Here is a 26,643-nt window from a genome sequence, read left to right as displayed (position 1 = left end):
TGGTCATAGCTGGGTCAGCTTCTTCCAGGCCTAACTGCAAGGCACCACAACAATAATACTAATAATAATCATCACCACCACTTTCTTCTCCAAGTTGTACCCTTCCTCACAACCTCATGCTTCTGGTACAGGGTCAGGACAACTGAAACCCGGCACCAAGCAATAATGGACACATACATATAGTATACAACAAAACAATTATAATCCTTTAATTAACACTTATGACTATTATTAGTTCAGCTGATGGCTTTGTTCAAGAAGACAGTATAAGCATTGTTAAAACATGTTTGTACTTGTAAGAACACAGGGCAGCATGATAATTTCGAAGATAATGGGGAAAAAAAAACAAAACTTAATTCAAACTATTGTAAACAGTTAACGAGAACACAGTGAGGCAGGCAATAATTTTCTAAGTTAACAACAATGAGCGTTACGAATGGTGAAGGCATTTCAATGACTGCTGATAAAAACAATTTCTGGGCTGGTAAATTTCCTGAGGGTAAGTATGTAAATCATACACAAGGTAATCAACTAATTTACATGCGAGTCATGTGGCTTTGGTCATGTGAGAGGGACTACTTGTCATATTTTATACACACACACTTGAAAGCTCATATATAAACTAATTAAAATCTGCTTTAAAAATGCTTTACAGACTTCAGTTGCATCAACTGTTTCATAATATGTGTTATGACCACAATCTCACCACAGGGCCGGTGTGTGTCCTTGTCTGTGTATAAGGTAAAGAGTGAAGGTAACTGCAAGTGCCACTGTGTCAATATGAACTCTAAAAAGTCTCCTGTGTGGTTTCTAAGGTAAGAGAGGGTATGGAAGTGGTTTACCATTGTGTTCTTCTGTTTTTGTCTTGGGACTATGGGAGGAAGCTCATGTAAATGTTGGGTGAACATGTAAACTCCATACAGACTGAGCAAGGGCTGAACCCAAATTCCAATAAAAGCTGTGTCTTTGGTGTATAATGCAAAAAGTACGTTTCCAACAAGTAGCCTGAGTCCAACACCCAACAACGGATGTATAACAAAGACCGTGTTCTGGTTTTACAACTCCAAAAAAGCTGGGACAGTATGGAAAACGCCAGTAAAAACAAAAAGGAGTGATTTGTAAATTAACTTGTATCCAAACAAAAACGGTATAAAGAAAAGTTATTTCATGTTTTACCTAATCAACTACATTGTTTTTGAAGATATATGTTTATTTGGAAATTGATGTCTGCAACTCGTTCCAAAAAAAGTTGGGACGGGGTAGTTTAGGACTAATAACGATGTGACATGTTGAAATAAGATTATATAGAAATGGATGATGTTAACCGGGTGGGAAGTTATATTAAACTATATAATGAGCCTCCAAAAAAAGACCTTGCCTTCTAAGAGCAAGGATAGGTTTGATTAGGTAAAACAATTTGATTAGGTAAAACATCAAATACCTTGTCTTTATACTGTTTTTGTTTGAATACAAGTCAAAATAAATGTATAAATTACTCCTTGTTTTTATTAGCATTTTTCATACTGTCCTAACTTTTTTTCAAAGTGGGGTTGTAAGTTAAATGTGAACCTCAGTTTTCCACAATTCATTAGTTGTCTACTTAATGATCATCATCATCCCTCATTATGTCATATACATTGTCATGACTTTAGCATCTTAAAGAACATCTGTGTTAATCATTTCATGTATTTATTGAGGCAACTTTAAAATTTATATATGTATTTGTCAGTCAATTGTCAGCTTTTTATGATTTGTCATCTGTTTTATCATCAGTGAAAGCGCTGTCTTGCTTCAGACTAGACTGTTATATAAGAATAAACCGTATTGTACTGTGATGGAGCAAAAACGCCCACAATTAGATTCAATTACCTCATTTAAATGTTTTTTTCTTTAAAAAAAAAAAAAAAAAAAAAAAAACACACACTAGGGGAACACAGAAAGGTCCTGAATATATTTGCCACTTGTTCACGGAGCCACGGACACTCACGAGTGTCTGCTGGGCCATGGTTTCCACAGGCCACATTTTTGGAACTGCTGGAAAGAACACAACCAGAAGCATAAGCCCCCCATTCAAAACCTCTACCACTGTAACATGACTACATCACTCGTACCCTCCACAAACCCCTCAGAGCAGAGCGACCTGCGAATTTTAAAGCCTCACATTTCAATCACTATGTATCCCAACAATGTGCCATTCGCTGAAGCTGCTCAGATGAAGCACCTGTGCGACAACACGACTGAAGAAGATGTCACAAAGAGCTCCGTATCAGGTGTGGCCAACCTGCAAAAGCTGCAGGAGAAGCACAAACACGCCAGCGACGACGAACGAAAAGCTCGCTTTCCATTGTGCGGCTCTGTACTTTTTCAGCCCTTCTTGTACAAAGCACTTCTGAGGCTGCTGTGCTGAGCTGCGTCGACATGCTATGCCCTATGCACAGGTGTTGCTTACTAATCCAATCCAGATACAAGTTATTTTTTATTTATAGCTGCTCTGAAATTCAGGAAAAATAAAAAAAAAAGAATCTAATCTCACAGGCAATGGAGGGGACAGCTAAAAAAAAATATGAACACGATTTTTTCTCTGCTGTTACACACTGTCAAACTGTACACCACCTGGCAGCTAGTGACTATTCTAAATATTGCACTGGGTTGAAAATAGCAAGACTAAAACCATGCAAATGTCCCCTAAAGGTGCAGAGAAACACATAAAACACTCAAGTCACACACTTCTCGCAGATTGACACAATCCATACAGGCAGCAAATGGAGGTTCTAGTCGCTGCCCAAACTTCACGCACCATTTGAACCCTATGCCATGTCCAAACCACTATTCTGGCATGCTACATTTAATGCTATTTTAGGGTTATGAGGCTTTTATTTGCTAACAGCTTCTCCTGAAACGTTAACAGTCAAAATGAAATCTAGCTCCCTTTCAAGAGATTTCATTCAAAAAGGTAGGCTGATAACGTACTGGAGAGAACAATAAAGGCGCGGGCACGGCGGCGGAGTGCTTCGCGGCGACTGATCAGCTGAGACAGCGGAGGGTGTCAACAGCCTATTTCCATAAGCAAGCAGGGCTGCACGCTCATCCTACAAAAGAAATCTCACCGTGCTCTGGCAACTTGGGCTGTTACGCCTGGTAGATTAAACCATTCCCAAAATGACTCTTCTGCCCCTGGCTCCCAGCAAACAGTGATATATGGTGGGTCGAAGAGGGAAAGCATGACGATCACAGGGTGGGAAGATGCAAGACACCCTTTCGCTGCATCCCTTCCCATGGCACAAACTTCTGAGAGCCCTCTGTGCTACGTTACTGCTTGTTAATGTAAAGGCACAGGGGGGTAAAGGAAAAAAATTCTCATTCATCTGATTCCTTGCTAGTACCATTCAGTGGTGCTGAGTACAGGCTTGACAAACTAGAAATGCCCCTGCACAATTAACATTCATCGCTGTTCATCCCAAACCACAGTTCATTTCACATCTCCACGTTCTTTTAGCACCAGCGCACTCCTATAATTGCACAGAAGTTCACTGGGGAGCACTGGGCATTCAGCTACGGCATCAAGCTGAGAAAGGTCAGCACCGCTGCTTCCGAGCCGCGCTCCTAACACGGCTCTCACCTCATCTCAAAAGGAATTAAACATTACAAAATGCTTTAGCGCCATTCTCAAACACAGATAAACACACACGCCAATGGCCGGGACACCCGAACTTTGGTGCAGGGTTGCGAGCTGCCTCCTTCACACTCAGAGTGTTACAGAGTGACTCCCAGAAGCTGTGTCCAGAAAAATAGGTACCAGACCAGTTCCAACCACCCGGCATCAATAATTCAGTGAGGTAATTAAGCACCAAGAGATCATAATTATCAACCCAGGCATGAAGTTTCAAGAACTACAACCTCCTTAGGGGAGGATGGATCAGGCAGAATCGGGCAAACACCATTTCAGAGTGCACCACAGCTACGTGCCCATGGGTACTAAATACAGGCGAGCTGAGTTAGAAGAAAACAGGACTGGGAGGAACAATGAGAGAAGGACAGGTATTTTAAGGTACAATGTCCAATTTTTTTGATCTAGCAGAGGCAGACAAAGAGAAACTGCTGACAAACGCACTTGCAATGTCCTGGTGAAGGTGTGTGACACATCACAACTTCCGCATGCCTTCCGTCAGCATCTTCTCAATGGTCTCCAAGGAAACGAGGCAAGGGCGACTATAATAAGCTTGTCTGCAGCCAGGACATGTACCTTAGGCAAATGGAAATGGCATTGCCCAAAAATGTGCACCTTACCCTGACAAACATTTTCCTTTTACACAGTATATTTATAATGCGATTACGATTAGAGAGTAGGCAACATTTTTTTTGCTTATTGACAATTCTCTTTGAATGTGTTCACAGGCTTGTGTGTGTCCGTGCTTTTTAGTTGTGCTCATCCCATTAAAACGCATTTATAAATATTAATGATCTCTTCATAAGGGCCTGATTGTGTTGCAGTGAGTTACTAACAAGAATTTGGTCCATGCCACTATGGTTTTTCTAGGAAGATCCAGAAAAAACGGAACTGGACAAGAGCCATTAGTTCAGAACTGGTTAAGAACCTGCCCTGAAGGTCACTAGGATAGCTGATGTTGTGCCCTTAAGAACAAAAACCTGCTAGATTTCAACCATCACTCCTCTGTATAACTGTCACATTGCTCCTCCATCCAGCATTTAGTAGGTTATACATCGTGGTTCAATGTGGACTCTTGGACTCCTGACAAATACAAACTGGGGTGAAAAGAAAATCCAAAGTCAATTTTATTGTCATTGCCCCTCCAGGTGAGTTACATATACAGGAGAACGAAATTCCGTATCAAGCAGGTATGTGAATAGATGCACGCAAGACTGGAAAGTAGAGATTCACTCAGCAAAAACACATTATAACTTTTTAAATGATGCATTTTACATTTAGACACACACACACACACAAAACTCCACTAATTGGATAAGGTGTTCGTGAAAAGCTTGGAGAAGTATACAAATGGTGTCTGCACAGATACTACCAAAAGAAATTGCTAAAGGTACTCAGAAACAAAGACAACAAAATCTTTTCTTACGCCTAAAATGGATACTCTAAAGTGCATCGATAAAAACAAATTGGGAAACGCAGACACACTGGCATGTCAACAGAATTTCATGGCAATTAAAATGAATTTGAGAATAATTCATCAAAACTGCATTTTTCACACTAGACCAACAATTTCCTCGACCATTTAGCGAACCACTGTTTATATCTTTTGCACAATCAGCCAACAACAAAGAAAAAAGCTTCTGAAACAGCGTGTCAGAGAAGATTCTAGCAAAAGCATGTGTTCACCGAACTAAGCTTGTCATTTTATATTATTAATGCACGATTAAAAAATAATCAAACATTCCATTTAAAATGTTGCGCTTCGTTACAGATGTGTGTATGTGACACTGTCAGAGGGGGTGCTCGCCACAATAAGTAAACTTTTCTCTTGTGTATAAAGAAACAGAAAGACAGATGGTAGTGAAGTGGTTAGAGTTGCCACATTGCACTTGAAGAACCCACCTCCAGCTGTAGTACCCTTGAGCAAGGTACTCACCCTAAATTGCTCCAGTAAAATTACCCAGCTGTACAAATGGGTAAATTACTAAGTAGCTTAACAATGTAAGTCACTTTGAGTGGGGGAAAAAAACCAAAAAATTCAGCTAAATGAGTAAATGTAAATTGCTGTCATTTCTGTACAGCAATACTTTCATTGTTTAAGCTGTACCCAAATGCTTTAAAACAACTATCTTCTGAAACTCAAACCTTGAACAAATAAGGAGACTATATTCACCAATAGATTCTTTCCAACAAGCGCAGTTCGTCATCTGGAAGGATCCAAAAGTGCTCTTCGCCAGGTGTACAGGGTTTAGCTAAAGAGAGTTTGGGCATCTGTGCTTCCTCGTTGTATGGGGACAGACGAATGCAGGATTCTCCTTCGGCTTCTATTTCTGAGGAGACTCAGCTGAGCGTATCACGAATAAGCTTACATATTCCGCTGAAGGATCCTCTGAGCTTTCTTCCATCTCGTTCCCAAATGTGAACTGGTGATGCATCAGTCCCGTTTCATGCATCACGGGCACAGAGTCGTGTCAATGTAATAAATGTGCTACGAAGCTGAAGGCCCAAAAATCAAACCAGGATTGCCCAGAGTAAATTGATTTTGTCATCTGTTGATGAACCACAAATGGAAGATTTATTCTTCCCCGCCTGTATTAGGGAGGTGCAGAGATATGCATTTTTCAGCAGTCTCGTCGTCGGAGAATTTCAGGTACATCCGGTTACTGGCACTGCTGCATCCTTAACAAGAAACAATCACCATAACATTGTCAGTATCTCCTACGTGGGGTTATAGACCTCTTCTCTAATTCACTGCGAGATAAATGCATTTCGGCTATACATGAAACGCAAGGGTCCATTCAGAGAGGACCTTTTGATGGAACCACGCTCAATTTCCACAGACTATCAGTTCCAAGCTATTTGTCAGACCTACATGAAGCCCAGGTGAAGTCTGCCGCAGAAAGGAGGACAGAGGCTAATGAAGCTTAGCGGGGTGAGAGCTTCTCCTATTCGCTTCTACTACCCGATCCTTTCCACGGGCATCCTGATGAGTTGCCCTCATTTGCAATGCGCATCTAAACAAAATTAAGCATGCATCACTCTGCAAACCATGGCCAAGATTAATTGGCAATGCCTTCAAAGATAATGAAAGCAAGCTGAAGGGCATAAGAACTGCTACCAACAAAATGGTTCCACGTGCATTAAGCAAGAATAACAGCACATCTGAAGCTATGGCTTAATTGTGTCACTTCCTTTCTTCTTATTCAAATATCTATCAAACCCAATGGGACCTTATACGTAGAATTCTTCTCTAAGTCTTCAGAAGCGGAAGAAAGCCTTTGCATATATAGGTAGAATACAACTTTGCTTACCACTAAGGATTAACACCTGAGATTAAAATGTACACTTAATGAAATGGATTTATCCACAGTTTCCAGAGCACCAAGTCCAGCCCTCTAAACCATAGGTTCAAATCACCTTTGTTCTGCATGTTTTGCTGTAGGGGGAATTGGAAGGGTTGACATAGAATGGTCTCATGCACCTTTGCCCCAGCACATGTTCAGTGTTGATGAAATTCTGTACATTGCTGTGACAATTTCCAAGTGAGCAACTGACTACTGTTTTAAGTTGTAACACTACACCAACACAAACTTATTACTTAATGGGCCACTGGCCTTTACACCACTTAATAGTTTCATAGACACTTTCTGTTAATACAATACAAAAAAACTTGTCCAGTTCTACAAGACGACAGCTTCTTTCCAACTAGAGGTAACAACAAAACAGATAAAGTTTTAAGGTCTTCATGTTAACTGGGGTTTGCAGTGTTCTTTTTTCTGGGGCAGCAGTGGTTTCAGTTTTCACAATAGGATGCCGAATAGAATTCGACCTATTGCTGTAGTACCCTTGAGTAAGGTACTTAACTTGAATTGATAGAGCAAAAATTACCCAGCTGTATAAATGACTAAATCATTTAAGTAGCTTAACCCTGCAAGTGATTTTGGAGAAAAACATCAACTGAATGAATAAATCTATAGGTAATGCAAATGCTTTTACATATTTCTATGAATTACCTGCAGAGCTGAGCCATCAGATACAGAAAATGCTTTGGCCCTTTAGTACATTCACCCCTTGAATGCTCATAGCAGCAAATGGTAGATACAGCAAGACTCACAGATTTGTCTTTCCAGGGCATCTTGATCAGCGTCTTGGATCTGAAAAGAGAGGAAGGAGACTTTAGAAGCCTGACACCATGCTTTGCACAGATTTTGGTGGATCGAACTGACGCAAATTCTTTGTGCTCCCAGGGGTTGTGGGAAGAAAAAGTCACACTTAAGAGGGGAAAAGGAGGAGGAGAAAAAAAAAAAAAAGTCCAAGTTGACAATTTTTACAGACTTGCATCAGCACTGAAGCCTGACTTGAATGTCTAATGATGGGATGATGTCATAGCTAAAAGACCAAAAGTTTGAGTGAAAGAGGGGGTGGTAGAGCTTCAAATAATGTTTTCAAACAAGGTTTCATTATGAAGATGTAGAAAGCTGTAAAACAGCTATAACCTCAATATCTACAATTCTTTATAAAAAATAAAAAAAAAAAAAAAATCTGCAAACAAAGCATTGGTTCTAGTCAGAGCTTTGACAAAGATTTCCTTCTTACGGCCAGCTTGGGGAACAGGTTGTGGAACTGACATCCAGGGAGCCTCAACATATGAAGCAATTGCAAGTTATAGGTTTCCAGCAGTGACAGCTCCTTCGTGACCCAATATCAGCTCTCCTGCTCAGTATTGTGCGACTTCAGTGAGCAGGCTTTGTGTAGCACATACACTCAGTCGCTGGCCTGGCAAAGGAGTATATTAAGAAAAGCCAGCCCCAGTACATTTAAAGTGAGGGTAGAAGGCAAAGAAATTTAACACTTGATTTGGGATGTGTTTAAAAAAAAAAAAAAAAAAGGCACAAGGTAGCTCTGCCCCAACACAAAGGCCATGTCTTCTCAGTCCTCTGGAAAAGAAATTCGAACCAACACCAGTTCCAAGGCAGGCCAGGCCAGGCTCCATCACATACAAACTCAATATCATTAATTCATGTGCACAGAAAACACAGGGAAGAAATAAATTAATAATCAAATCATAAGAAACCAGCCCGTTCCTCAGGCTCCTGAAAAACAGCATTTTCTTTTCCTTTCTTGTGGCAATGTTTTGTCTGCATAATCTAATCTTCCAAGAAATAAAAAATAAATGCAAAAGACCTTGAGAGCAGATGCACCCCCAGAGCTATTTACACAAATAATGCAGGAATAATGCCCCCACCCCCCACAACCCACATCATTAGAAGGTGTTTCTCTTGTCTGTGGTTTTCGGAGCCTGCGGCTGGGGAAGGTTTCGCTTGCTAGCGTTTGGCTCGATTAAGACATCTATACTACTTGTCCTCTGTCGAGTGCATGTGGAGAAATATAAGCTATTCACAACAGTGCAGTGTGATGACTTGGTGCATGGAGGTTAAATGTGCAGTGTCCACAGTGGCCCGTTACTGCTTGCTGTCCCGTGGGGAGAGTGCCGCTGAACGAGGGATGAGTTCGATTTACGAGGCTACAGAGTGTGACTGTACAACGTTCTCAATACACTTTGTAAATCTACACAACAAATGCACTGTTTGCCCACTATAATACAAACTTTGTGTCCTTTTTTTCAGCCCATGGGACAATCCCCAAAATTTTGTACCTCTCTTCCTTATTACATTTCACCAGCCTAATATTACTCCACTACTTAACTGGGGCATTTACCCAGAGAAGTTCAAGTTCAAGTTTATTGTTATAGATACAAGTTCCGTGTACAAGTGTCAGGAAATTCTTCCTGAATGCTTCTCCACAGACTATGGACAAAGACAGAGACAACAGAAATACACACACACACACACACACACACACACACATTTTCAGAACCGCGTGTCCCATACAGGGTCGCAGGGAGCCGGAGCCTACCCGGCAACACAGGGCGTAAGGCCGGAGGGGGAAGGGGACACACCCAGGACGGGACGCCAGTCCGGCGCAAGGCACCCCAAGTGGGACTCGAACCCCAGACCCACCGGAAAGCAGGACTGTGGTCCAACCCACTGCGCCACCGCACCCCCACAATAGAAATACTGCACAAAAAACAATGAGAATGACAGTGAGTAGTGCAACAGCAATAAATAATGGTAACAGTAATAACAATAATACCAGCTGACAGCCAGAGAACTCAGAACGAGAGAATGGGAATGCTTAAGTGACAGCGTAATTTACCAATGTGCTTGGGTGTAGCAGTCCAACTCTAGTTACTAAAGGTGGCACATTGGTTAGTGTTATACTCTTACAGCAGTGGGGTGAAAGCTGTTCCTGTACCTAGCAGTACAGGTTCGAACAGACCTGAGCCGCTTTGCAGATGGTAGAGAAAAGTGCCCGTGCAGGGTGACTATGATCTTTCATGATGCGCATCGTCTTTCTGAAGCAGCGTGTGGTGTAGGTGTCCTGGACTGCTGGTAGCTGTGTCCGTATGATTCCTTGAGCTGTTTTGACCACCCTCTGTAGGGCTTTCTTGTCCTGTATGGAGTAGCTGCCACCCCAGAATGTAATACATCCTGTGAGGATGGACTCCACAGCACACCTGTAGAAAATGGTAGGATTGTAGTGGACATCCAGGCTTTCTTCAGACGCCTGGGGAAGTGGAAGCATTGATGGGCCTTTTTGATGGTTGATGCTGTGTGCTCAGTCCATGTGAGTTTAGCAGTGAGGGTGATCCTCTCTACAATGTACCCTCATATGTAGATAGGTGCCTGAACCGTATCCTGTTTCCTGAAGTCAATCACCAGCTCCTTAGTTTTACTGACATTTAGAGACAGGTTGTTGTCCTGGCACCACTCTGCCAGGAGCCTCACCTCCTCTTTGTAGGTCCTCTCATCGTTATTGGTGATCAGATCCACAATGGTGGTATCGTCAGCAAACTTTATGATGGTGTTAGAGCTGTGACTGGCCACACAGTCATGTGTGAACAGGGACTATAGCACTGGGCTCAGAACACTTCCCTGTGGAGTGCCAGTGTTGAGGATCAGTGGGGAGGAGGTATTACTGCCAATCCGCACACGTTGGGGTCTGTTGGTGAGGAAATCCAGGATCCAGCTGCACAATGTGGCACTCAGTCCCAGCCCTAGTAGTTTGTGGATCAGCTTGATTGGGATGACAGTGTTAAATGCCGAGCTATAGTCCACAAACAATAGCTTTGCATAGCAGTTTTTATTATCCAGGTGAGACAGAATGGTATGAAGTGCGTGTGATATTGTGTCTTCAGCGGATCTGTTGTGGCAGTAGGCAAACTGCAGTGGGTCCAGAGTGTCTGGGATGGTGTCCTTAATGTGTCCCAGCACCAGCCTCTCAAAGCATTTCATTGCAATGGGGGTCAGTGCCACTGGGCGATAGTCATTAAGGCAGCTCACCTTGTTTTTTTTTTTTTTTTTTTTTTTTAGGAACAGGGATAATGGTAGCGTTTCTGAAACGGGTGGGTACAGCTGAGCTTTTTAAGGAGCTATTAAATATGTCCATGAAGACAGCAGCCAGTTGTTCACTGCATGTTTTTAAAACTCGCCCTGAAATTCCATCCGGACCAGCAGCTTTGCGGATATTGACACACAGGTTTTTCTCATTTGTGCTACAGAGACGGTGAGACTGAGGTCATTCAGCGCTATAGGGATTCGCACGGGGGGGGTCTTCACAAGCTCGAAGCGGCCATTAAACGCATTCAGTTGTCGGGGGGGGGACCTGTCAATGTCCGCATCTGTGGTTTATAATCTGTTAAAGTTTAGATTCCCTTCCACAACCTACGTGCATCTTGAGTGCAGTTAAACTCTGATTCCACCTTCCTGCTGTATTCCCGTTTCGCGCTGGCTTTGCGAAGTTTGTACTTGCGCTTCTTGTACGCGTCCGTGTCTCTGGCCTGAAACGCGCAAGTTCGCGCAGATCTTATTTTGTATTTTGGTGGTTATCCACGGTTTTTGGTTGGGGAAGAGTGGACTGTTTTATGTAGTACGCAGGCATTTACACAGTACCCGATGAAGTCTGTGATCACTGTAGCATACTCAAAACTGTTTCACCCTCTTTTACAACTGCATTTTTCCCCTGGAGCAATAGAAGAGACCTTGCTAATGTCACTTCCTCAAGGGATATAAGACCAGGCCCTCTTTGAGGACCTGAACCAGTAACCTTCAGGTACCAAAACTGTTAAGCAACATGCTTCCTGCTGCCCTCTTCAATGCAGCTTTATTAAAGCTGGAAGAGTGAATAGTTGGATGTAACTTGAACTTAGAGCTTGCACAAGAATATAAAGGTATACAACACTCCAGTCAAGTCTGTATTAGATTTTAACTTTTCTAAGCACAGTACAGGGTGGCGCAGCAGGTTTGACCAAGTCCTGCTCTCTGGTGGGTCTGGGGTTCAAGTCCCGCTTAGGGTGCCTTGCGACAGACTGGCGTCCTGTCCTGGGTGTGTCCCGTCCCCCCTCCAGCCGTATGCCCTGTGTTGTCGAGTTAGGCCCCAGCTGCCGTGACCCCGCTTGGGACAAGCGGTTTCTGACAGTGTGTGTGTGTGTGTGTGTGTGTGTGTGTGTAAACCAAGGACATCAACCAAGCCAAGGAAGGTGATTACCTTTAACAGTTGAACATCTTTTTTCTCCCCCTTTTAAAAAAGTCCCAAAGGCAAGCTGTAAGCTCTGGCATAAGGGGGTTTAGCACCTTATGTTTGTGTGTATAACACAATAAAAATGTAGGGATTTGACAGCAGCAAGGAAATCGCTACTTCTGCTCTTCTGACTTCAAATGGGTCTAATGGTGACAACGTGTAAAAGTAACAACGGGAAGCTCAAATGTGGGAGTACGAGATACTCCATTAAGACACACAAAAGAACTGGTTTGTTGTTTGTTCTGGTTGGGACCAAGGAGATAACGAAGCTTACTCCTGCTCAGTGACATACAGTAAGGGGCAGAGCTGCATCTCATTAACTTTGCATCCGATCTCCTGTGAGGTTTTTGGGATGCAAGGTAAGGAGGGAACCACACATTTCCATTTATTCATTTAGCAGATGTTTTTCTCTAAAGCAACGTACATCTCATAGAAAATACAACGTGTGCATTATTTTGAGAAAGAGACATAGCTGCAGATGTGTGATTCTAAAGTACAGTTTGTTTCTTTCCACTATATGCACCAATGTTCATCATACGAGTATCTGCATAAAACTCAATCAAATATAACACTAAGATGAGCCACAGCCACAAAAGAGCATGACAAGAGGGAAAATGTGATGATTAAGGGTGAAACAAGAGAGCACAAAGATGGGGGAGCTGATGACGATGGCAATGAACCGTTTGCTTGTATGGCACTCTAAATTTCATCTCTCACAGTCAACACACCGCACCTGTCAGTGATACCAGTACACAATATCACTGTAAGAACTAATATGAACTCATTCAAAATACTGCAGCGACAGTACAGTCATACATACACAAAGTTAAAGACTTTGTCAAAATTATCTTAAATAAGGCCTCATTACAAGATTATTAGAAATATCACTTTACACACATGCAGTCTGAAATCGCTTGTCCCAAACAGGGTCGCGGCAAATCGGAGCCTAACCCGGCAACTCGGGGCATAAGGCTGAAGGAGGGGACACACCCAGGACGGGATGCCAGTCCGTCACAGGGCACCCCAAGCGGGACTCGAACCCCACACCCACCAGAGAGCAGGACCTGGTCAAATCCGCTGCGCCACCATGCCCCCAATATCACTTTAACACATACTTATACTAGAGTACATCTGAAAGATTTAACTTTCAAATTAAAACCAATAATAGCAACACACTGCACACACACAAAGTGTAACAGAAAGGGAACAAAACTGGGCCTGTGTTGTCATATCTTTGCTGAAGTAATAAACATCCATGTTTGGGTGGCGATCCTGTCATGGAGGTCACTGCTCAGACACGTGTGCTTGCACTGCGCTCGTTCTGTGTCTACAGCTGCTTCTAACGTGGCTGCTGCTTCCATACTTGGGTGAAAATTGGCAGGAAAATGACACCAGCCAACAAGTATTCCAGTGAATTCTGTACCTGAAGAAAAATACATACATCACCTTGAGGGCACAAAAGTGAGGTTTTCTGGGAGGTATCCATATACCTGGCAGTGACAGCACCTTGTCCTGTAAGTGGTGGGAGAACAGCCCAGCAATTTTATGAAACAGTAGTGGAAAAACTGAGTGAGTGACTGAGCCGGTAGGACTTTATTATGGTGTTCCTCAGCCTCGGGCAGCAGAAACCAGTCAGCTGCCTCCAGCCTCACATCATGGCTTTCGTTTAGGCCTAAGGCCAACTTGACTCAGCTGGGCTTTGGTTTAGGCATGGAATACTTTTACAGCTATCAGCATGTTGGCGACATCTGCACTGTTGCCCAAATCCATTTTGAAAGCCACTTAACAGTATATCTTGTTTACATACACACCAAAAAAAAAAAAAAAAAAAAAATCAGAAATGCAAATCACACCTTGTCACTGAACAGTGCAATACCCACAGAGAGTTCTGGTTGACAGATTGACTTTATTGAAAATGTTATTAACTCTCATAAAATGAAAATTGCATCAATCTCCATGATCCCACTGGGGCTGGAGATATTATAGATTCTCTGTTGCCATGGTACAATTCGCAGCTCAGTACGACAGTATAGGTAGTGTGTGCAACAGTTTTATGAGGGTGATATTCTGACCAGGGAACATCACAAGAAAAAAATCTTTTCTAGAATCACCAGAAAAGACTAAATCTACATACATTTATCAATTGTTTTGTCCTATTTTAAAAAAAAAAAAAAAAAAGTGCAGTCAGCTAATAATCAAAGCAAAATTACACTTGTCTCATCTACCTTTGATGGCACTTCACAACCCACTTAGGGTTATGAGCCAAAACATTATATCTACAGATCCTGGACTTGATATGACTGGCAGATGTATTTTAGGGGAATATCACCACGTTTGGTTTTGTGACAGATACTATTGTATCGCTACATTAACAGAGTTGGACTGATATGAACAAGTGCCTGGAAAAGGTACCAACTTTTCTTATACACAGCGACACTAGGAGTCTGTGTCGACCTGCCCTGACCTTGAGCACTACAGTGTTATACAGCATTACTGGGCCCCAGAATGACGCGGCGCTTAACACCACAGGAAATGATACTGGTAACAAGCGTCAAAGGCTAAAAAGACATAACAGCATAAATACATAACAGCATTATTTATAACAGCAGCATAAATAATGCATTTGTTGTCCAGCCTAAAGTTTGTGTTGAGATGACAGAGGGTTGAGTGAATTCCCCAATATGTCATCCTCCACTGGGTCAAGAGGATAAGCACCGTTTCCCACTGTGACCTGGCTAAATAGGACTGCCTCTACCTTTGCCTTTTGATGTCTACTGACTGCAGCAGTGTCAAGCCCTACCACAGCTCATTCCAGAGGTCCAGCCGAGAGACTGCTCCTGTAGGAAGAATCGGCCCACACAAAGTTATTATATCAAGGACCCCCCATAGAGGCTGTCTGAGCCAATGCTTTGGGTTTTAGAAAACTAATGTGATGCAAAACTGTAAGAACAGCTGTCAGAGGCCTTTTCACACTTTTGAGATGTGGGAGCCAGGGGGATCGACTTGCAGAAGTAGTCAAAGGTCAACCACTAATCCTATCCTGTGGAGATCATGATCCAGGAGTTTCCTAGCTTTGGCAAGTGGCCAAGTTCTCTCTCAAGTAGAAATCGGGGGAAAAATAATGCTGAAAAAAGAAGGCAACTCTTTTCATGCAAAAGACAATCTCATTTGAAGTTGTCAGAAGACTTAATCGGGCAATTCCTCCTTACCCCTGATCCCCTTCTGCCTGGATCTTCAGTACCGATGGCAAGATGCACTGGGGAGGGGGAGAGAAAAAAAAAAAAAAAAAAAAAACAGAAAACTAGTTAGATAAATTAGCTGCTGAAAATGCATTCTGTTCAAATACTTAGGCAATGATATTCTTTTAATTCATCCTAGTCCCAATGCATGGGTTAAGACAGAGACATTTATCTGACGTTTTTCTCCAAAGCAACTTACAATGTTAAGATACTTACAATTATTTACCCATTTACACAGCTGGGTAACTTAAGTGCAGTAATTTAGGGTAAGTACCTTGCTCAAGGGTACTACAGCTGGAGGTAGGATTTAAACCTGAAGCCTTTGGGTTCAAAGGCAGTGGCTCTTAACCACGATGCTACAAGCTGCACCATTTCTGTGTGACTTGGGTGTGACCCCAAAGTAGCGATGTACTTTGTACATTTAGTTTGTCCATTCAAACACTTTCCATGCAAGTAGATTTAATGTAAAAGTACAAAAGTATTGCTTCTGCTGGAAACGTGTCTAATAAAAAGAATTATACAGGGTTAAAAGACTACGAGGTCAGTCAAAATCCACTTTGAGCTTATTAAACTACTCATATTATAAGAGGACAAAAACCATCACTCAAAGGCCTTTTTAGAGCAGAAAGGCTACAAAGGCATAATGGGACACCTCCTGGGTTGCTTACAAAGGGTGCCACACTGCCAGGTCTGCATCTCCCTTCAGTCAGTGAATTTAAGCTGAATTCTGAGAGACTTGTCCCACCAATCTTCATAGGCATTTTGCAGTTACCACAGAGCACGCGCCCATCCCCACACTCAGCCCAGATCCACTGGTATTGATTACCATGCTGTGGGTGTCAGGGGGGTTTTGTGAGACGAGAGAGTCAATAAGCAGCAGCTAAAAGGGTCGTTGCTCACATCTCACGCCCCATCTGGCACCTCAGGTGGCTGTTCTTGTGCCCAGTCTGCATAATGCTTTAGAGAAGTGTCCACCAATTTTTTATTTATTTATTTATTTTTATTTTTTAACTGCTTCCCAAACAGCCATCAGCAGATATGGTGTCAAAATTATAACTTGTGAAGCTTTGAAACAGTAGCACTAGCTGCAGGGCTACGGTTGTTACCTGTGCACAAACTATAATGAAAAACAGGGACAATTCAACTAGCAAGTACTTCTAAAAAGGTCACCAAGTACATCTATAACTTCATAGCTAATAAGCCTGCAGGCTGGGGGGAAGAAAAAAAAAACTCAATGTAAAAAGATCACACCAATAACCTGACCATAGAGCTGAAATGTTGTTTCACTAACTGGAGAGAAAGCTGTTGAACCATGACCTTCAGAGAGAAATGTGAATGTCACAGGTCTCATCATGTTCCATTACAGGCAGACAGTGAGAAGTGGCACAAGAGTTAAGTACTCCTTTTTCTAAGGCAAAAAAAAGGACAAAAAAACCAAGTTAAAGCTGATGAATGCTGTTTACCATGCATTTTTTTTTTTAAATTTTAGTGTAAGTTGCCTTGGAGAAAAGAGTAATAAATGTGAATGTATGCTTTGGACCACATATTTATGTTTATCAGACTCTTTTGTTCAAAGCAACTTATACATGATTACTAATAAAAAAAAAATTGTAGGAAGGTGATCAGGGTTCGTCTATTCTGAGTTTTATGGACCTACTTGTGTGATGAACATTGATGCATAAAGTGGAAAGAAACACACCAAGTTTACTTAAGAATCAAATGTCTGCAACTATGTCTCTCTTTCTCCTAATGTAATGTACATATTGTGCTTCTCCGAGATATATGTCGCTTTGGAAAAAAGCATCTGCTAAATGAATAAAGGTAAACATATTAAGTGTTTAGCAGACACTTTTATGCAAGGTAACTTACAATGCTAAATACACTGGACTGAAATCTCACGCACTGAACTGACTTCTCCACAGCAAATTATAATTTTAGGCTACTTAAAATGACTTACCTATTCATATTGCTCTGTAATTTTTAATTTTTTTTTTTTACTAGGGCTATTCAGGGTAAGTACCTTGCTCAAGGGTACTACTGCAGATGGCAGGATTCAAACTAGCAACTTCTGGATGCAAAGGTGGCAGCCCTAACCACTACACTGCATACCACCTCACATTCCTACAATCCACCCATTATACAGGAGAGCAATGTAATGCACACACACAGAAAGGGCAATTTAGAGTCAACAATCCAACTGAATCACATCTTCGCACTGCGGGAGGAAACACACAAACACAGGAAGAACACGTAAGGTCCACACAGACTGAGCAGGGATCCAACCTGCATCCAATCATGCCATCCAGGTGCTACGAGGCACCACTACTACCTGCTGTGCAAACCATACCGCCCATATAATCATACAATATCGTCATGCACAACAGCGGGTACCACAAACATTTCATTTATTTTTTTTGTTGTAATGTGTCAAAGGTGTATCTGTACAACTTTAAAAGAACCATAAACTGTCGGCTTGCACTGCTTCGGTGGAACAAAGAGAGAATACACAGTGCCAAAAGCCTGAGTGCGGGACTGCCACTGGAAACAGACCGAGGCCTAGGACTGAAACGGGATGTTGTCTTCTGGGGAGCAGACACACCACTGACAGGGCAGATTAAAAATGTAACACTGAACAGGCTCCCGATAAGAAAACCTCCACAGTCGCTGCTTGTTTTCTGCCACATCCGTGTAAAAGCTTGTGCTACGGATGCTTCCGAGCACGTCTCGAGAGCCAGGGAACACAAAAGAGGCCAAGTGCAGACACAAGAGCTCCAGGTGCACTTCGGTTCCCCCAAAACTCAGGAAACACAACTGCCTGCATATAACTGGGTACTAAAGATCTGTTTAAATATTAGCAATCTTGTTCCTTTTCACATTGTATCACATTCAGGTACAATAATGGATTTTGCCTTGCAAACATCTGCACTATGACAAGGAACACAGTTCATTCTGTTGAAATGCTATGTCAGGTGGAATCAACTTTTTCCTAATTTATACAAAATTGCATAATCTTTATAGAAATTTAAATTATTTAACCACATTATACCACATGAATGACTGAGAATTTAAATAATGGCTAAAGCTCTACAGCAGTATGGCGTGCATGGCTTGCACAGATCAACGTTAACATTGTGATAATTAGAGAAATATCCTAGATTTTCTCCCTCGCTCATTATTACACCTTTCCTGTGGCCATTTCTCAGTTGATGGCTAATCTTACCCCAAGACTTCTGGGTTCCAGATGTTACCTCTCTATGTAGATCATTCTTTGTTCATCTTCTATGCAGATTATTTTTCTTAACAGCAAGTCAACTGTGCCACTACCAAGTAGTAGAGTTATATATTACAGCAATTTAAAAAGTTGACTTTTGTGACAAAATTGGTATATGTTAGTCATGTGATCACACAAAGCAGTATAACACAGCTGGGATTTCAGAACTGTGCCATACAATCTCTACTCCGAGTTACCTAAACAAATGAAGCTGACATTTTGAGTCCAGGCAGCATTTACAATACTAAATGGCAGAGTCTGACGATGGCTCAAGTCTGACAGCTGTCAGCTGGTAAGGAGGAGAGACTGTATGGACTGGGCTAATCAGGGGACGGAGAGACGATTCAGCTTTCCATGGATCCCGAACAGGAAGATCCAAGATCCAAGCTAAACAGCTTACCCATATTTCTCTATATTAACATTAATGGAGGGCATTTTGAAAATGGAAGATTTAAATCAAGAGGCACTTTTTAACTATTTTCCAGCTTCACTACACTTTTCTGTCAACAGAAGCTATCAGTGAGTGTGTAATTGGCTCTTAACAGCTGAGCTCTACGAGGCACTTTACACCAACACGGACTGCTGGGTGTGTTGCCTTTCAAAACAGACTCAGTATCCAGCACACTTTCACCAATGTCATTAACTTGGTACCTTTAAAAGATGTTACATATCATCAATGACTCCATTCTTTGTCTTGCAATCTGAACTGTTAATCAATTTGACATAAATTAGTAATTAGGGCATATTGTTAAAATTTCATAGGCTAATTTGCAATGCATAATTCACAAAGGCATGCTTTCCTATCATTGCAACCAAATCAATCGAGTCCCATTCATTACAATGCATGCTTATGGCTTGCGCTCACCTGTAGGAGCATCCTGTGATTTAACTGTAATAATCAGTAGTTGAAATAAGAACACCTGCTATTCCACCTTAATGTGGGAAGCAAACCGCCCTATGATCTTTCAGGGCTCAAGTATCCCTCCGCTCATCTGTATTTTGTGAAATGCATGATTTGACTATATTTACAGTCAAGCACAGGAAGGTTACTGAAAGGGAAAGAAGCTGATGTCCAATGTGACCACGCATGTCCTTGTTGCTCATCCTTAACTTGGGTCAGCACAATTTCATTTACATTACAATGACATGAATAAATAATGTATAACAATGCATAATGATAGAGGAGTTTCTATACCTGCGGAACCTCAGTAGCAAGTTGATTCCTCATACAAACAAACTTAATGCAGGTGATGAACAAACAGAAACAGCACATAAAAGAAGTTTAACCAACTAAACCATAATTACAGTAACTAAATCAGAATCAGAAAGGCAGCTGCAAAGGTGGGTCATTAAGTTTATTGCCAATTAGCAGTATGTGTCAGCTATAAAAGACGTCTGACAATTAGTACTCAATGTGTGAGTTTCCAAAGCAGCGAGAGAGTTGCATAGCCAGTGCCAGAATTCTCGATGCATCTGTCACAAAAACTACAAAATATATTTAAGTCTCAAAAATAACATGAGTATACAACACGGACAATCTGTGCTGGCAAGAGGAACAGTGGTCACAAGTCGAAGTTCATCGACACGGACAGACCGACGCTTAACCGGATAGTTGCCAACTGCTTCAAAAGCGTAGCCTCAAAAATGACCACATAATTGAATCAACACCTTTGTGACCCAGCATCAACAAAACTTAAATGTCAAAAGCTCTACAAAGCTTAAATTTACAGCAGGGTCCCCATTCAGAAACCACTTATTTCTACAGCCAACACAAAGACATAACCTGGTGTGAGCAGCACTGGACCGCTGTGCATTAGGAAAAGCAATATGCTCTGATGAGTCATGTTTCACCTTATTTCCTATGTCTGGTTGGGTTTGCATTTGGAGAAAACCAAAGGACACCTTCAACCCACAACATCTGCTACCAACTGTTAAACATGGTGGGGGACCCGTAACAGTTTGGGGAGCCACCTCATGGGAGTCATTACATCCGATGATTGCTCTGCAAGGTCATAATAACAGCAACACGGTGTAGGAATTGTATGACAGCATGTTTTAGGAGGACTAAAGTTGCTCTGAATGCAAAAGGTAGCCCTACTCCTTACTAGATCCTTGACATTAATATATTGTTAGGTGCTTCTGTCATTTTTCCAGCCCTTGTAAATTGCACAAAACTACAGAAAGAACAAAGTGGGTTTTGTGAAATGGTAAACAGACTGCATTCAAGTGAGCATCATTGTCAGCAATTCCTTGAATGAGCCTCCTAGAATGAGCATGGAATGACTGTGCTATATACATATAAAACTTCAAAAATGCAATATGTCTCCCTACTTGTATGCATTATATAACTCATATGAGATTTTGAAATATGGTCTCTTCCACTGCCTGATGTCCCCTATGCAATCCTGCAACCCCCTCAGCCCACACCCCCTCAGTTCGAGAGTTAAGGAGGCAGTTACGGAGAGATGGAATCACCCTGGGAATAAGTTTTGCCCATTTCCAAGGGGGGAGGAAGCATGCAATGATCTCTGCGGCAAATAGCTAAGTGTGTGTGCCTGACACGTATCATCACATAGATCAAATTATCGCAGAAGCTCCACTCGCTCCCCCCTCCTCTATCTCCGTGACTAGAGCTGATGTGTGAGAACAGCGGATCTTTATCATGCCCGAGACATTTTTTAAGAAGGGAAAAACATTTTAAAATATATACATTATCAAAAAAAAAAAAAAAAAAAAACTTCAAGAGGCTCTACTCAAATACAGAAAGAGCAAGAATACTATGTAAGAATGTATCCAACAGCCCTTGAATAAACTGTGCTAAAACAGCCCTGCAAAATCGTCTCATCTCTATCCGTTCACTTACGGACGCTGAATACTAAAAGAATTGTAAGAAAAAGAATTTTTGATGATGCGTCAGCCAGGATGGCCTGGCTTTACCCTAATGAGCGTAAGCAGGTGAACATTGAACACTGACAGCACTTGATGTTCCTGCTGAGATGCTTCGTGCCAAAGGCGAGGTCAGCTCTCAATGCCCTCAGAGGGTTAGGATGAGTCCCCCCCACCCCCGCTCCCCATGCAACCAGACCCTAGTCCTTACAAACTAGAAAAATTACATTCCACAGATTCTGGCAAGCCAGAGCCTTGCACATTTAAAGCATTTACTTTGTGTAGCATATTTTTTGCAGGTGAAAAAAAATGTTCAATTACACAAAAACATAAATACATTTATTAATTTAACAGACGATTTTCTACAAAGCAACTTCCAGTGAACTCTATGTTGTGTTATCAGCACACACGCCTTATTCGGCAAGGTGACTTACACTGCTAGATACACTACTTACAATGGGTCACTCATCCATACATCAGTGGAACACATACTTTCTGTCACTCACACACCTGAACAGCATATCTTTTGACTGTGGGAGGAAACCAGAGCACCCAGAGGAAACCCACGTCTGCAAAGAAATGCAACCTCCACACAGACTGAGCAGGATCGAACCCATGTCCTCTTGCACCACCCAGGCACTGTGCTACTCGCTGTGTCACCGTGCCGCCCATAAATACATATTTATGTACTAAAAATGTGTTTTTACCCTTTTTCACTATGAGACTCAGGTAGAAATGTCTGTCTTTCCGGGACAAGACCCAAAAAAAAAAAAAAAAAAATCACAACTCTGAGTGCAAACAAATGCATTTCCTAGGTTCTGTGCAAATAAAGACAAACACACAAACCTGAAGTAAGTAGAGCCAGCAATAGAGCATAAACTAAAGAAACACATTCAACTTCTAAGAGCCTCATGCAAATTGCTAATTTTTTTAAAAAATTGTGCAGGTGCTGACATAAAAGCATTTTACTTGTCATAACAGTAATCATGCCAGGGCTAAATAAAACACTTTTTCCACTTTCTGCAACTGAACGTGTACTTTTCAGTTCTGTCAAAGACCACATAGAAAAGATGTTCTTCGACTTAAAATTAACAAAGGTATTGAGAAAAAAAAAATTCCGTAAGAGGTAGGTCTATCAAAGTGTTTTGCAACAGGATTCTTACCATTTAAAATATCAATATCTATTAGCAAGGAACTTGCAGCATCAACAAGCAAGAATACAACATTTACATGTATTCATTTAGCAGACGCTTTCTCCAAAACAACGTATATCTCGTACGAAATACAACAAAAAACATGTAATAAACATATAATCAATACTTTTAAAGATGAAACAGATAGCCCAATCTGCTATTTAAAGGTTCTCATCCTCACCCATTGTGCAAGAAATTAAGTCCATTTAGCTGATTACATGGGAAATTAACTTAAAGGCATCTGCCTCTGAAACAAGACAAAGCAATAAAATGATGTCCTGTCATCTTAAACTGGCATTCTCAAGTAAACTTGTGTGAAGTCTTTTTTTTTTTAATATTATAAAAACCCCAAATTGACACACCATTGTTGTCATTAACGGCAGTTCTGATAAAGCCCACTGGAAGAAATTCATGTTTGCATTTATATGCCAGGGACCATGCATAGTGGTTCTGGCTAAAACAATGCTTGCTATGGTGTCTTGCTATGAGTGACTAATTGATTGATCATGTCATGGCCAAAAATAGTGTCCCTGCAATGGTGTGCAGACTGATACACCACAAAATGACAAGCACGCTGTTGGAATGAGCGCCTGTTTGTACCGGAGCTCTGCCACTAGTGTCAAGAACAAAACACAAAAATGAGAAGCAGCTGAAAATCAAGGTCGGATATTGAGAGACTAACAATAAATACATAATACATCACAGCTTTGTTCAGTGCCCCACCCCTCACAGTTCATGTTACTGACATGCCCTGCATAACACCTCAGTTTAAGAAATGGTGCTGTATACTAAAGTGCTTCATTAAGTGATTCACACATAACAGTAATAATAAATATTTTAAGGGAGAAAAAAAACTTCTATAGTTTAACATTTCTAGAATGTTCTACTGTTCAACTACTAGTTCAATTTCTGAAATATAAAAGTAGCAGAACAATAATTTATGAGAGGCAGTTGAAGTTCGATTGAAAGAGAAGAAAAGGAAAAACAAAAAACTTTTCAATGCCAGTCCATGATTCTGAGATCAGTGTGTGCTTGAACAGGGCTTGTGGTACAAATCCAGCCAGAAACATCACTCTAGAGGACAGGACATCACTGGATGTCAGCACACTGCAGTCCTCCCCACTCAAAACATTTCCTTTATTTGTTCACTTTTTTTAGTAATGTAATATATGATCTGTTTTGTACTCTTCCACCTCAGTGATTGGCAAGAAATGCTGAGGATAGATAGTGATTTAATAAGAAACCTCAACACAATTTCCCAAGAACTACGATTTCATACACTGTTCCACCCCTTTTTTTTTTTTTTTTTTAAGGGCCAACACTACTACAGATTTTGCCTATTGCTTCTTCCTGGGCTAAGGGAAGAAGGGGAGTGCTGGAGAAAAATTGCCCCGGAATTCAGCTACAATCAGAAAAAGGCTAGAGAGGAAGACATCACGACAGTCTGTGCCTTGCTGTCACACTTGACGTCAGATGGACAGGATGTTATCAGCATTACGTGCCTTCCACAGCCGACCACTGAAGAAGGAACGGCAGTTCCTTCACATTAGCGTCTCTCTGGTGAGCTGCAGGAAAGGCTCTGCAGGAAGAGAGCTGCCTGGCCACAAACACAGAGGGAAAACAAACAGCGCTGCAGTCAGGTGTTCCTGTGAAAGTAGGTCAGTGCCACCAGTAATTAACACGAGGCCCCTTGTGCATGGAGAAGCGAGATGATTCAACTTCCCTCTGCCGACTCCAGTTGAAAAAGTTATCGCGTCGACTTTTTGATTAAAAATACAGCGTTGCGCTCTCACATAGGCATTTGTGAATGTGTGCTCACGGCAGGATGCGCCAACATCAGGGCTCATTAAGGATACCTGATCTCAGAGTCTTCACCCCATTAAAGCTTGAAGTCTCTTTCATCAAGCTGTATCCCAGCTATGTGCCGTCTCGGGCAAACCACCAAGTACACGGACCTCTGCTTGAGCTGAACTCTAATGTGGTTTTAGGGAGATGTTAACTTTTGCAGTTGTCTGTGAAAAGCCTGTAATGAGTGACATTTCTGTACTCTTCAGCTGCATTAGCAGTTTCTGCTTCCATTTGTAATTTGTCTCGATGCAAGCTGAACTAAAAAAATATTCAACTACTTATCCGAATAGGGTCATGATAGTTTGAAGACAGACTCAAAAAGCACAAGGGCAAAGCAGGGTATACTCTGCATGGAGTGCCCATCTATTAGACAATGCTTGCTCACACACACACAGCCAACTAGGAGTCACCAATTAAAGTCTATGTGACAATTTATATTTGTTCCTTTAGCAGAAGCTTTTCTGCAAAGTGAGGGATAATGGTTGAGTAGTATTTAGCCAACACCTTTATATAAAGGGTAACTTACAGTGCTAGATACATTACCTTAAACTTCCTACAGTCATTAACTCATACCACAAAGCAATGTTACACACAATCACTGACTCTCAGACGATGGGCAGTTTAGAGTCACCAATCAACCCGAAAACACATGACTAAGTTGTGGAGGAAACCCACAGAAATGCAGGAAGAATAAGCAAACACCACACAGGCTGTGCCATATTTCCAATAACTGTAACCCAGGAGCTTGCGAGATACCAACACCGGCCTTTACGCCACCATCCCCTACCATTTACTGATATGCATTAACTCCTTACCATATCAAGAGTAACAGAACTTCTAATGAGGACCAAAACTAAACTTTAACACCAAGGTGTTTCAGGTACTGTAATTAGTAAAATATATCTTTATTTTAACAAAAACTAATACAATAATTTTCTAAATGACACGCAACAGACTGCTGTCCTTATATGACCAGTTCTTAATTAATACCTCAGACAGGAAGGGAAGGAGAACAAAAAAAAAAGAAAAAAGAAAAAAAAAAATCAGAAGGCTGGAACAAACACACAGCAGGACCCCTGAAGACACTGATATAACTCATGATTTTCAAATAGCACTAACCCTCGCTTCTGCTTTCGTTCGGAAAATCTTAAGTTTGGTCACAATGCTTACAACACTTAACCGGCCAAGTCACATCGATACTGACTAGGAACATTTAGTTACTCACATATACAGCAAGTTCCATGAACAAGGTCAGGGAAAAAAAATGTAAACAGAGATTTTAGTTTAAACTTTGAGTTCTTTACTACTAAAAATGACATGCAAACAGTTTAACAAGCTTAATTTTGTGTAAACGTGTAGGCATAAAGATTGTGTAATAGAACCAACAGAATATGTATCAAAGTAAGACATTGTACTAAGCAAACTTGCATTACCAGAATACAAATGGAATATTTAGTAGCAGACCAAGGAACCATTTCATAATGATCCTTTTTGTATGAACTGGAAAAATTCTTCTATCACAACTGTAGATTAAATATTTTAACAGGCATGTACAGTAAAACATACTGGGGGGGTGGGGATACTGCTTTTGCAGCAATTCAGATTTAACATGAGATTGTAATGTACTAATTGCTGTAGAGTTTATCTTGGCATCCTCCACTTCTTATTACTTCTTATTTTAGACTTCAGAGGAGATCCCAGTTATGGTCCAGTATTTAAGGGAACATATGCCCATGGGCACCACACCCATTGCTCTGATATTAAGGACATATGCAGAGCTGTGCCACCAGAAGCTGTGACACCCTGCTGCGAAACCATGCTGTGCATAAAGCTTTGTCTAATCGCTGTCACACAGCTTCTCCGATATTGCCCTCACTGCATACACTCAGAGATTTCGGT

At 41.4% G+C, this 26,643-nt stretch overlaps 1 protein-coding gene across 1 annotated transcript in view; it reads right to left on the bottom strand.

Moving 5' to 3' along the window:
- b3glcta (beta 3-glucosyltransferase a) overlaps positions 1-26,643 on the bottom strand; it is a 59,950-nt gene that overhangs the window by 30,772 nt on the left and 2,535 nt on the right. The window contains exons 2-3 of the mRNA XM_018765189.2: positions 15,517-15,563; positions 7,782-7,821 (exon numbers count right to left, since the gene is read on the bottom strand). Coding sequence (XP_018620705.2) covers positions 7,782-7,821; positions 15,517-15,563 — 87 coding nt within the window. The remainder of the gene's footprint in view (positions 1-7,781; positions 7,822-15,516; positions 15,564-26,643) is intronic.

This window comes from Scleropages formosus, chromosome 10 (assembly GCF_900964775.1).
Source record: "Scleropages formosus chromosome 10, fSclFor1.1, whole genome shotgun sequence".
Taxonomy (NCBI): domain Eukaryota; kingdom Metazoa; phylum Chordata; class Actinopteri; order Osteoglossiformes; family Osteoglossidae; genus Scleropages; species Scleropages formosus.
Note: the sequence above shows the minus strand (reverse complement) of the source record. Positions and strands in the feature narration are given on the sequence as shown.